The 13,554-nt window shown below is 35.3% G+C and overlaps 1 protein-coding gene across 2 annotated transcripts in view; it reads right to left on the bottom strand.

Moving 5' to 3' along the window:
• Positions 1–12,950, bottom strand: part of EPHA6 (EPH receptor A6) — an 852,855-nt gene extending 839,905 nt beyond the window's left edge. For both annotated transcript variants that reach the window (XM_029214367.1, XM_029214368.1), the window contains exon 1: positions 12,572–12,950. In XM_029214367.1, coding sequence (XP_029070200.1) covers positions 12,572–12,950 — 379 coding nt within the window. The remainder of the gene's footprint in view (positions 1–12,571) is intronic.
• Positions 12,951–13,554: the final 604 nt, after the last annotated feature.

Raw genomic sequence — 13,554 nt, 5'->3', positions numbered from 1 at the left:
CCAATCTTGATATACAAACAGTAATAAACATAATTAAAGGTAACTTGGGGGAAATACTTGGAATTAACATGACATATGTAAGTAGTATATAAAGAACTTACACATAAAAGAAAATCATAATCATTCCAATTTAAGACTAGCTAAAGAAGATAAATTTAAAATAGTCCATTTGCATGAAATATTCCCTAATTTTGCATTAGAAGAGAATTAAGTCCAAAATTTTTATAAGAAATTGAGAGCAACTGACTGAACAGGATAATCTTGGACCTGGACAATAAGTATATCAGAGACAAGTATATTAAAAAGAAAATTTATGGCTTTTTCCTTAGTTATATAGATACTATTTAAGCTTCCTACACTCTGGTGCCACATTAGAAGCAGAACTTCCAACCAAGCTAGTGTGCATTTGGAGGATGGGATCTATTCCATAATAAATGTGGCATATGTGTGGTGGGATGTACTTAAAATCATAATCTTTTACAATTAAGATATCAAACCTCAAAAAATATCCTCAATCTAGTAAAGCCTGACAACAACTCAGATTCTCACAGCCCAGGCAAATCATCTGCTGGAGGAGAAAATACTTTAAAGACTTACGATACATACTCTAGCACAGAATTAAAATAATTTTTATGACATGGCAATACATGACCATATTCTAGGTATTGTGTAATGATTAAAGGAGAAGAAATATTAATCCAATCATAATATACCTTTATAAAGATATTTATTTTCATAAGTTAGAAATAACGCCTGCACTACGGTATTGAAATAATGATCAGGGCAACAACAACAAACCTAGATGCTCACAAAGAGATGAGTAATTCATTAGGCTTTTTAGCAAATCTGTAATTTTTCAGTTAATTATTTAAAGTCCAGCTTGTCAAAAGATCTGCAATTATTTCAATTATTATTTTAAATATATCTCTATGTTGAAGGACAGATGAGAACCATAAAATGTTGGATTTGAAAATAAGAATATTATTGTAATTTAGAAACTAAATTGACAGTTTTCAGTGCTTTTTGACATTATAAATGTACAAATTAAATGTCAACAGCTAATCATGGATAATCTGCCATTGATTTTTCTCTGTTTAAAAATACCAAATTCTGGCAGCAATTTCTATGTTCTTCTACAGGCACATTTCTCAAATATAAAATACAGGATCTATCAAGGAGTAATTTATCTAATTTCTCAACATAAATGTTAAAGAATACTAGCAATTTCAAAGTTATGAAACACCTCTAAAAACCAATATTTAATACAGGTAGGGAAGAGAATCACAATAAAACAAGAATGGTAAGAGATGGCAAGAAACTAGAGAAACATTTTTAATCTTTAAATTGCATATAGTGTAAATCATACAGATTTTACAATTTTACCATCATCTAAATATAATCAGAAGAGAAAACCACATACAATCCATTAAAATCAAGATTTTGTGTTCTTATAGTTTTTGTGCTGTTTCTTTTTAAAAGCAGCCACCATCATCAAACACACTATTTCTTAAAGAATATGATAAAACTTTTAATGAAAAAGCCAAGTGGTGCCATTTACTTAAAAACTCTATATATGGAATCTATAAAAAAAAAAAGGTTATGAAGAACTTAGGGGCAGGACAGGAATAAAGATGCAGACGTTGAGAATGGACTTGAGGACACGGGGAGGGGGAAGGGTAAGCTGGGACGAAGTGAGAGAGTGGCATGGACATATATACGCTACCAAATGTAAAACTGATGGCTAGTAGGAAGCAGCCGCATAGCACAGGGAGATCAGCTGGGTGATTTGTGACTACCTAGAGGGGTGGGATAGGGAGGGTGGGAGGCAGATGCAAGAGGGAGGAGATATGGGTATATATGTATATGTATAGCTGATTCAATTTGTTATAAGGCAGAAACTAACACCCCACTGTAAAGCAATTATACTCCAATAAAGATGTTAAAAAAAAAAAACTATGTTCAATCTAAGATATTATTCACTTGGATTTTATTTTTACCTATACAGAGAGTAAGTTTTAATCTTCAAGTGCAGAATAACTAATTCAAGGTAGCTTAAAAATTGAAGTTTCCAGAGGAGTCACTTGTTTTCTCTTATTGCTTATATATATTTATGATGATGAATCCTGATAAATGTGAGACTCATTTTCATTTCCCATATGTAACTCAAGATTCTTTTTTGTTTATAATTTTTAAAATTATTTCCCTTTCTCTCTGCTATATTGCTAGTATTTAACTGCTAAGTATATCTCTTCAACTTTACAACGTTGTTCTTAATGTCAGGGGCCAGATCCTATTTCATTTCTAGCAGGTACACAAAGTCAGTGCCAATATAGGGTCATGGTCAACATACTGAATGAATATTTTTTCTCAATGTCTCCATATACTAATTCATAGATCAGTGAAAATGGTACTTTTACCTTTTCATCTCTGTAAACAATAGTTCATAGATGTGAACTTATCTATGGAACAGCTAAATCCATATTGCTTTGTCAATTATTCAATGACATATAAACAGCCTCATTAGTTAAATCTTAAGCTCTCAGAAGTCCAGGGCAAAGTGACCCATCTTTACGTTTCCTGTTCCCAGCACAGTGAAAAAACATAGTAGGTATCAACAGATTTCATTTAAAACTTGGATGAATATATACTTAATTTTGAACTAATCTGAGAATTCTAGGAAAATATATACAAATAAACCATATAGATTAAGCACTGAAGTGTTTATATATAAGTAATAAAAATGAACAAAAACCCAAAGATAACTATATCTATATTACAATGGAAAAGTATTTCAGAACTTTATAGCAGAAACAGGATAAAAATTTCATCTGATTTTAAGGCTTCATAAATTCAGGGAAAATTTTCATTTAGCTTTAACAAGTACTTAAAATTCCAGAATACTAAACTTTAAAATAAATTCTTAAATTTTACTTTTGCTTTACTAGGTAATAGAGCTCTTGAAAAATCTAAAAAAACAGTGCATATATATACATGGATTTTTGGTCATAAACTAGTGAATATCATAAAGGTTCTTACACATGGAATTTTAAATAAACAAACTACCTGCTATTTTAATAACTGGGGTGAACTCTAGTTTTCTAAACTATAAAATGAAGTTATTATACTGTAACACTTTAAGACAGTAAGTTATTATAATATAGGTACAATTTTTGCTCTAATATAGTATCATAAAAATAAAATTGGAGCATGTTATTTTTCACTTATTTTAAAACATGCTAAGCAATATGTTATACCAACAATATGCACTTCTGAAATTCTGTTTCTTTTTCAGATAGAAGTTAGGATCTCTTTCTGACTGCTCCCTCATTAAATTGAACATGTAAAACAGCCAAGGAAACGGTAGTTTCCTCATTAAATGTTCTAGTGTTATGAAATTGTTGTGGCTACTGCAGTCTTGGGGTTTTTTGTTGTTGTTGATCAGGCATTATAATTGTTAACAAGTGGACTAATGCATAGATTTTATTTAATTTTAGAAACTGACAAAAGTCTTATGATTTTGTGCAATGCTGTTAGTTTGCTCAACTCTTTCCTGTCACACATAATGGCAACTACTAATTATTTTCACTTGCATTCACAGTTTAAATGTTGTCTAAGTATACTTTAAATCCAGAAGGAGAGTGAAAGGAAATTTTCAGGATTTTTTTTTAAAAGAGATTTAGCTAACGTTGTTTGTCATCAGGACATTTCTATACTTGCAGAGATAAGGCTCTAACCCACGATATTAACAAGAGAGATTTCTTAACCAATTAGGTTCATTTTAAAAATAGTACCATAATTCAGTTTTTTTCTATCCCTATTTTTCTTTCATTTTGCGTGTTTATAGCTACTTAGCTACTGTATTATATTTTAAAATAAACTTCAGCTGTCTTAGATATCAATTTTTAGAATAACATTCATTGGCCACTACAGTTTAATTTTCTAATTAAATGTTTAATTTTAATTATTTTTAGCAATATTAAAGTATCATAGCAATATAAGGAACAAATTTCTTCCTTTAAAAGTAAAAATTAAGGTGATATTGAGATATATTTCAACTCATATTTGGAGGCAATCATTTTAATTAGTTTTAGATAATTCTTATTTGGAATACATATTAATGTAATACCTTTTTATTTCCTAGTCATCATAGGTAGGAAAGTTTTCATATATTGATTTTTTTTTAAATCATGTGTAAGTACTTTTCCTTATTCTATACATTATACTCTATGTACTATACAAGAATGTGTTTCTCTTTGCAAGGCTCGTGTACCACCAATATGAGTATTATAATAATAATCTGAAAGAATACGTAATTATTCTACTGTTATGTTATTAGTAAGTTAACATAAGTAAATAAATTACGTACATAAATATCCCATATATCCACAGATACCTAACATTGTAAGAATAATACATAACTAATTCTACCTCCTGAACATTCAGTTTCTAAGGAGATATTATATCTTCTATGATCAAAAAGTTAAGTACAACTTTACAACTGAAGTTATAAAATGAAATAGAAGGAATAGGGGTGATTTTTCATTTATATCCAGCAAGTTCAGATCATCAAACAGGCCAACAGCTAGAGGACACAGCAGTATCCTGGGAAAGTAGCTGAATCTATTTTTCAGTACATGGACTGAAAATACATACTTTCATCCCAGTTCCCACTCCAAAGCTTAATTAAAAGGTATGCTTGCTGCTATCTGAAACTGGAAACTAGCTTCTTCACCATTAACCATAGTTTTTAATAATAAATCCACCTTAAATAAACACACCATAAAAAGCTCGTCTAACATCCTTCAAACAAAATCTCCCTCTACCTGTCAGTCCATGGAAAGCCATTACAGATGTGAAATATTTATATTTTCTATGCATGGTTGTATTTTTAAATGCATATTTATGTTTACTTTTCATGTAATTAAATAGAATATATGCCCACCCATAAAACTAATATTAGAAGATCCTTGTGAAGCAATTTTACAAATAAACCACATGAAAGTGTTAGTAGTATTACTTTAGCCCCTTCCTTCTCTCCCTCATCATCTCATTTACTGTAAAATTCTTCATCTCATAAAAATCATCAAGTAATTAAAGAGTAAATATCAATTACTCAAGGATATATAACATCAACAGAGAAGACTGATATTCTAAGGAACAGAGATTGTATGATAATCACTGTTGTAGACTTAGAACCCAGCATAATGCCTGACACAGGGAGATTCTTAATATGTGACTGTTGAGTGACTTATTTTTTTAACTTTGAGATAAACTGTAATGAAATAATAGAAATTATTTTCAAATAAGTGGTACATAAATATATTGAGAATTGAACAACAGTACTTGTTACATGTTACCATATAACAAATGTGTTTTTAAAGTTTTTCTAATTAATTTTGGATCTAATTTTAAGAAAACAGAAAATTTTCCTGCCAGACTTGGAAAGAGACCGGAAACCCTTCACTGGATCATATATTCTGGGAGGGAAAGTTCTCCTTGAATTCTTATATATGGTAAGTACACTGCCTATCAAATAGTAGGCCTCTGATAAATATCTGTTTGAAGAACGAATGTTTTCACTCAGTTCTAGAATATTTACCATTGAAAAACAAAATTGTATATCCCATAAGAAGTCAATGTTTACTGAAAGGAAATCACTATAAAATATCAATAGTAGGGCTTCCCTGGTGGCGCAGTGGTTGAGAGTCCGCCTGCCGATGCAGGGGACACGGGTTCGTGCCCCGGTCCAGGAAGATCCCACATGCCGCGGAGCGACTGGGCCCGTGAGCCATGGCCTCTGAGCCTGCGCATCCGGAGCCTGTGCTCCGCAACAGGAGAGGCCACAACAGTGAGAGGCCCGCGTACCGCAAAAAAAAAAAAAAAAAAAAAAATATATCAATAGTATTCTCCAGAACATTCTAAGCACTAAATTAAAATATAAGATTTACTATGTTTGAATATTTATATTTAAGAATATTTAGAAATGTTTAAATGAAGCACTTCCAGAGTATGAATTTTCTAAATATATACAAAGTATATATGACTAAGTTAGGAATTTTTATGATTCTATTTAATGATTACATTCATAAATTATTATTATAATGCAACTCACTGTAATGAATAATAACTGGTCAGGGAAATTTTTTAAATTACATGCAATATACTGTTGTTTAGTGGAGAGCCTAATAGTTTCTTCCCTCATCTTAAGATCTCATTTTCTGGATCTCTTATAGGCTTTCTGAACGTGTATTTGTTTCTCTTCATTGAAACAAAATGCAGAGATAAAAGAAGACTAATAGAAAATATGTGAAACACGCTTATTTGATATCTAGTATCACTTACATTTTTGTTTTCAGTAACAGTAATCTGATCATAACAAAGATGAACAAAATTGGTGCATAAGCCAAACTTCCAAATATTGCTCTATATTTAATAGACTCTGTTGGATTACCATATTACTTTGTGAAGATGTCTCCGCCCATGTGTGCCATTATCCACTCTGACAAAAAACAACTATATATGGAAAGTTGTCATGTCAAAAATGCATTAAAAAATTTCATTTGTTGATCCATTATGAGTGTACAATGTTATGTACAATGGTTTGACAATGGTTTGAAATAGTAAAACTGTTAAGATTATATTTTAAATCATAGTCTGAGCTGAATAGAGTGGAAAGTGGGCCTCACCCCACCCTTCCTATCCTCTGTCAATTATCAATTATTATAAGCAAGGTCATTTTTACGGGGAGTAATGGAAAATTTTTTCAGCCCTTTGGAAAAGAAGTGATATAAATGTTGAATATCTACATTTATTTTTCTGTAATGATAAGATGATCCCATAATCCTAACTCCAAAATGTATCTCAAATCCATCTTCTTCTCCCCATCTCACTACCACCACTCTACCCAGGCCACCATACCCCACCCCCCAGGTAACTGCAACAGACTCCTAATTCTACTCTTGCCATCTTCCAATCATCTCTTTGCTCACTAGCCATAATGCTCTTAAAATGAAAAATAGTTAAAATCTCTCAATAGCTTCCCATTTTACCTAGGATAATATTAAAACCCAGTTCCTTTCCATGGCTTGTTTTCTTTGTGGTATCTGGTTCCTCACTATCTTTCAAACCTTACTTTGTGCTAAATCTCTTCCTTGCTCAGTAAGGTCCAGTCACACTGGACTTATTTCTTCAAACGTGTCAAGCTCATTTCCCTTCAAGGTCACTGACCAGGCAATTCCCTTTACCTAGAATGCACTTCTTCCCATTCTGTACAATTAGCTCTTTCTCATCCTTGAGAATGTGGCTTACATGTCACCTCCCAGATAGGCCTTTCCAACCATCACATTTAAAATAGCAGGTCCCTCCTTTTATTTGTTCAGTGCCTGTGTTCATTCCTGCACAGCATATAGTTTCATTTACTTAAATATTTTTTTGTCAGTCTCCCTTACTAGAAAATAAATTCCATGAGGGCATTTATAAAGTCTGCCTTACTTATTCTTTTTCTCTTCATCATCTAAATATTAAACTCGAAAACACAGTACTCAATAAAATAAGGCAAAAGTTGAGGTAATATAATTTCCATTTTTTAAAGAACTAATGTCAGTCTAATGAAATTGCAAGTTGATCAGAACACTATAGATGTAGTACATTAAATTATGTTGCACAATTTTTATATGTATGATATAATATATATAATATTTATTTTAAAATAACACTGTGGATGTATAAACAATTTTTTTTTTTTTTTTCCAGTACACGGGCCTCTCACTGTTGTGGCCTCTCCCATTGCGGAGCACAGGCTCCGGACACGCAGGCTCAGCGGCCATAGTTCACGGGCCCAGCCGCTCAGCGGCATGTGGGATCTTCCCGGACTGGGGCACGAACCCGTGTCCCCTGCATTGGCAGGCAGACTCTCAACCACTGCGCCACCAGGGAAGCCCTGTATAAACAATTTAATCCTTCTGTACAAATTTAGTTTGATTACATGATTGACAAAGTGCACTGAACAAAGTCAATCCCTTTACATTACTTAACTATATGTACTGATCTCCACCATATTTATACTCCCAAGAAATGCTGAGTCAAGAACACAATGAAGAAACTTCTATTACTTTGGGGGTTCAGTTGACTATGTACACTGTAAAATAAGATCTGTTCTCTCGCCATTTAGGACAAATGAAATATATAGTCAGAAGTACTCATGTGTGTGAAAAGAAAAGAATGAAAGAGAAAGATTGAGATATGGTGCTTGTCATAGGGAAAGAGGATTGGTAGAAGGAAATACAAGAAATCTATGATGCCTTTTGCACTTAAGTTATTTAGACCAGCAGTGATTAGTGAAGAAGGGAATTTCAACTCTAGTATTTTTCTCAATATTTAATTTTGTAACATAAAAGTAATACAAATTCCTTATTAGAAAAGTTGAAAATATTAAAAATGTAAAATGATGTTATTTAACCACTAATTTTAGATATATATTTTCCCCTTGGGAAAATCTCAATTAAAACTGCTTTATTCATGTTATTCCTAGTTTGAAGAAGAGATCCTTAAAGAACACTGTATAATTTTTGTGTAAGAAAAAATTTTTAGACAGTGTTATCCCAAACCCAGAGCAAAAAACATTTAGGTGATCAATGCATATCAATGATATTTTATATTTCTATTTTAAACACTAATCATAATGACTAATTACACAATGGCTTATTTCAATTTGTAAATGCATAATAAAATTGCATTCTAGGTTGTTTTTATACTTATGGTAAATAAGAAAACATGAGATTACAATCTGCACCTTTACAACTATAGTTTATTGCTGAAAATAAATTTTATATAAGTGAAAGGTCTTTTAGAAATATCCTTTATAAATCATTCAGTTTTCCTTATTTAACACAACGTTAAATATTTTCAGTAAAGTTCACTCTTGACCTTTCCGAAAATATTTCAATTCCTCCCCTTCAATAAATATTAGAACAACAGACTTATAGTTTGTGAACAACACTTATGGAAGTTCAACTAATTTGGGGCTATGAATTTTATTAAGCAGATATTTTTCTGCTCACCTATGTTCACCTGTATTTACACACAACTTAGTGTATTTTACACTCAATTCATTCAAATTAATAAATTCAATGAAACTAATGATTCAGACTACTGTTTTCCTTGTTAATTTCATTTGTCACTGAATTTCCTGGGTGGAGGAGAAAGATCAATTCACACAATCTTGGTAGTAAAATGAGCTCTCTAGACTCTCATATTCAAACCATATTTTGATTTAATATATTATTTGAGTATTGATTATTTTGGGAAACATGAGTCACACCCTGAGAGATGCATCAACTCTTAGACTAAAGCAGAGTAATCTCTGAATTAATGGATCCCTGGTGGCTACTAACCACTGTTATTGATACACCTGGTTACTTACATATGAAACAAGATTGTATTTTATATTCTCCTAAGTATCCTACTAGTACGGAAATAAAAGTTTACATATATTAAGAGGGTAAAATCTGTTATTTTTACATAAAAATTACCAACACGAAATAAATACTTATTTCCCTCTTATAAATAGAGGGAAGACTAATGGAATAATAGAAATCTGAGTACAAATCACACTTTCACTTACTTAATCAGATGAAGTGATCTAGGAAGCAACTCTACTTTTTGATGGATTCAAGGAGGTCTGGGTAACAGGAAGAGAGAGTCAAACTGATTTGTCTTTATAGTGCAGAGCTTCACAGCAGTTAAAAAAACAAGAGAAGAGATGCTTCCTGTACTCAAGTTACTCTTAGCACCATCTTAAGCACCAGGTTAAAAATGAGGTAGTTCACTTTTTTGATAGTTTTACTATGCCTACGTATGGAAAACTAGGAAATGGGAAGAGGGTGATTCCTTCATTCAACCATGAAAGATTTTATATGATTTGGTAAAAATAGATAAATAACATTAAAAAGTTTACCTTGTGAATATCCTTAATGAGAAGGCAAATTAAATAAAAACGAAATTTTACCCTCCATAACAAATTTTAAAAATAAAACATAAATTCCATTAGCTCTTAGGATGAAAAGTTACTAGGAAAATGAATACGATATCCTTAAAATTAACTATTCATCGTATTACTGATGTTTATTATTATGTGTAAAAGTCTGATTTATATTTTACATTAGTATTTCTATATTGTGTACATACTATAATAATTCTGTAATACCTCATGTTTTCAATGTTTACAAATTGGTAAGATATGTTGATTCATGTCATCTATTTATGAAGCTACAAATAAGAAAATATCCCCCAAGTGTTCATAAAAATAACATTTTGAAGTTCCACATTTTATTAACTATTAGCGTGATGATTTCAGTATTTGAAAATTATCTCAAAGTATTATTAGGCATAATTTCTAATCACTATGACTTTAGGCTGTAAAAAGCATTTTATGAGGAATCATTGGTGTCTGATGAAAAAAATCTGAGCATATTTTCTCTATAATCTTCTGTTGAAGAACTTCTCTAAATTTTACCCAACTTAGCCTTTAGGCACTATATTAGCCAAGTGTAATGCATAGCCTGTGTTTTTAGCATGTTAGTACAAGTTCAAATTAAGAGTTTTAGGAGACTACCTTTACTTATCTTATTTAATTGTTGGGTAAACTGAGTAATACTAACACTGTTAAGCTAACTTATAAAAACACACATAAATTACATATAATTGGTAAATATTTTAGTTAAAATGTCTTTTAAAAGTATGAGAAAGTCATTAAAATAGATAAAAATTACTGCAAAAGGTTAACAAACAACTTCTCTATGTCCTTAAATTTAATATGAATAGCTGAAATGTCATATTTTAACATTTGACACATTTTGGTAGAATGGCACTTTAGTCATGTGAAGAGTGTAACATGTGTTTTATTTATGTTGGTATCCTCAGGGCCTTGGATGGTTACCAGCACTTAATGAAAAAATATATGTTGATTTAGGGAAATGATTGCAAGGAAATAACTGTTAAAATATCTCTAGTAAACTTGACTTCAAAGTATACATCTCTTTAGTAGCCCTAGAGACATTTGGTACAACATAAATGTCTGATCTTCCAATTATTAAAAATTTCCTCTCTCCTTTCAATGAAAAGGTCAAATAATTACACGTTATTTTTAACAATCTTCTATTTTCAGAGGTAGATTAAGTAACTACCCCTTTGATATTTAATGCCAATATTCCTTGAAAACAAATAAGGGATGTGTTTGAAGGTATACACCGCCATAGGAGAGTATGGCACTATAGGTGGTACTCATATGATACATCCTCACAGGCATGATGGTTGTGTAGGATTTTCAAACTGACATATGCATTTGTGATTGCAATTTGGCAGGTCAAAAAAAAAAAAGAGAAAGAATTAGAAAAACATGTCAAAAGTACCAGTTGTATAAATGAGAACAATTGAATATTGATTCTGAATAATTCTAACATATTGGTCATACATGTTGATAACAAAAAAGAAGGCTGTGTTGTTTTGCCTTCTCTCTCAACCTTCTCACCTTGCAAAAACGATGCACACTTTCATGTCATCTGACCTCCATTTATGTACCTGCAAATTATTTTGAAGCCTTATATGTTGAATGGTAACTACAATTGAAGTTGTATATTTGAAGTATTTGTAAAAGTGTGACATAACAGGTAACATCGGTAGTCATCACAGTGCCAGTGAGAGCATCAAGCCAGGTACATGCTGGAAAACTTTTACGGTTGTTCATCTCTTAGTCTAGGAGGATTTAGATTATGCAGGTGATGTTTTTTTATAGATCCTTAAATATTCATAGCAGAAATCCAATGAGATACGTCTCATAAAGATTGCTGGATAGAAGGCAAGAAAATGTTCAAAAATTCTCAGTGCTTTCCATTCAGTAAACCACACTTTCACTTTTCACACACTATTCATCTTCACTTTACCACTTTACCTGACTTTATAAATAGGATATTCACAACTTGTTAATTCACACCTAACACTTATCCCCCGGCCCCTTTGGGCATCTGGGCTAGAAATAATTCGGAATAATTTCCAACAAGTCTACGTTCGGTCTGGATGGGGTAAAGGGGTTGCAGCTGGGCGAGGGCGGCTTAGTTTACCGAAGGCAAAAGGCTAGTATTTGGCCAGAGGCTACAGCGAGAGCGATCTGCCTTCTTGAAGGCATGTGGGAGATACCTACATGTTACCGTGCTGTGAGCGACCGCAGAGAGCCAGAAGTCTCCATTAAGCCTGTGCCACAGAGCCTGACCTCCAGCGCAGACCGCGCAGCGGGGAGCGGGCCCGCGGCCGCCAGGGCTGCGACCCAACTGCTGCTGATGCTCACACATCCGTTTAAATTCACTTGGAAGCAGAAGGGACCGGAATTCGTGAGGTCGCCGGCCCCGGCCGATGTGGACAGGGCGCTCTGGGGAGGGGACACCCTCTACCCCCTCGTGTAGAGAGCCCGGAGAAGCCTACCCCGGGACGAAGTTACCTGCAGAAGGCGACCAATGCACCGGTCCTCAGAGCACCCGCCTCCTCCCGCCCCCTCTCGCTTCTGCGCCCCGTCCCTTACCTTGGTTGTTGGAGACGTGACTGCAGTCGCCCGGCCAAGCTGTCAGCAGAGGCAAGAAGAAACCAAATTGCAAAAGAAATTCCCGGACTTCGCTGCCCCCCATGGCTCTCCCCGGCTCTCTTCTCCCCCTTAAAGAGAAGTGGCAGCAGCGCAGCCAGGTGTTCCGCGTAGGGTACGGGTCCCGGTCCACGTCTTCTTCCTCCTCCTCTTCCTCCTCCACCCGGCCCACAGGGGGTGTCCCGGGGCGCCCCCCGCGCGAGGCCCCGGGGGCAGGGCACGAAGGTCCAGGCTGCCCAGGGGCAGGCGCAGCTGCTTCGGAGGAGGACGCTGCCTGAGGCGCCAGGGAGCTCCTGGCGGCTGTAGGCGAGCGGAATTGCATCCACCACAGTGTCCCGCTCGCGCGAGCACTATTCCCTTGGGCCCGGGAGAGCGTGCGCGCAGGAGCTAGCTCTGGCTGTAGTTTGGGGGAGGGGAACGAGGGGGCGGGGGAGGGCGCCTCACGGCCGGAAGCGGGGGAGGGACGAGGACCAGGTGCGGCGGGTAGCTCCTGCAGCTCTGACGGCCCGAGCGCCTCTCCGAACTGAAGTAGACTCTTGCAGAGCCAAAAGCAAGGAGCGCACAGCAGCTGTGAAGGGGGCGGGGGCCGCGGGAACTTTCCTCCGGCCAGTGCGGCGCGAGCCGAACGACTGAAAAGGCTCCGCGGAGCCACGAGCTGTGAGAGCGAGCTACCGAGCTGCGCCCTCAGCCCCTCGCCTAGGTGGCGACGGCACCGACCCGCAGAGCAGAAACTTGCAGCTCGGCCGCGTCTGCGCCACGCTTCGGCCTCGAGAACCGCTTCCCCGGCATCTCTGAGGCCGCACTTAGTCCCCCAAGCACTTTGCTCCCCATTTCGCGGCAGCAGCGTCCAGCGTTTTAGGGCTAGTCAGCTCCCAACACGGCTACCCCCGACTTCTCTACATTTCTCCCGCCAGAGGGGGGCGAGT

Source organism: Monodon monoceros, unplaced genomic scaffold (genome assembly GCF_005190385.1).
Source record: "Monodon monoceros isolate NGI ecotype Baffin Bay Population unplaced genomic scaffold, NGI_Narwhal_1 Super_Scaffold_11, whole genome shotgun sequence".
Classification (NCBI taxonomy): Eukaryota; Metazoa; Chordata; class Mammalia; order Artiodactyla; family Monodontidae; genus Monodon; species Monodon monoceros.
This window is presented reverse-complemented; position numbering and strand designations above follow the sequence as displayed.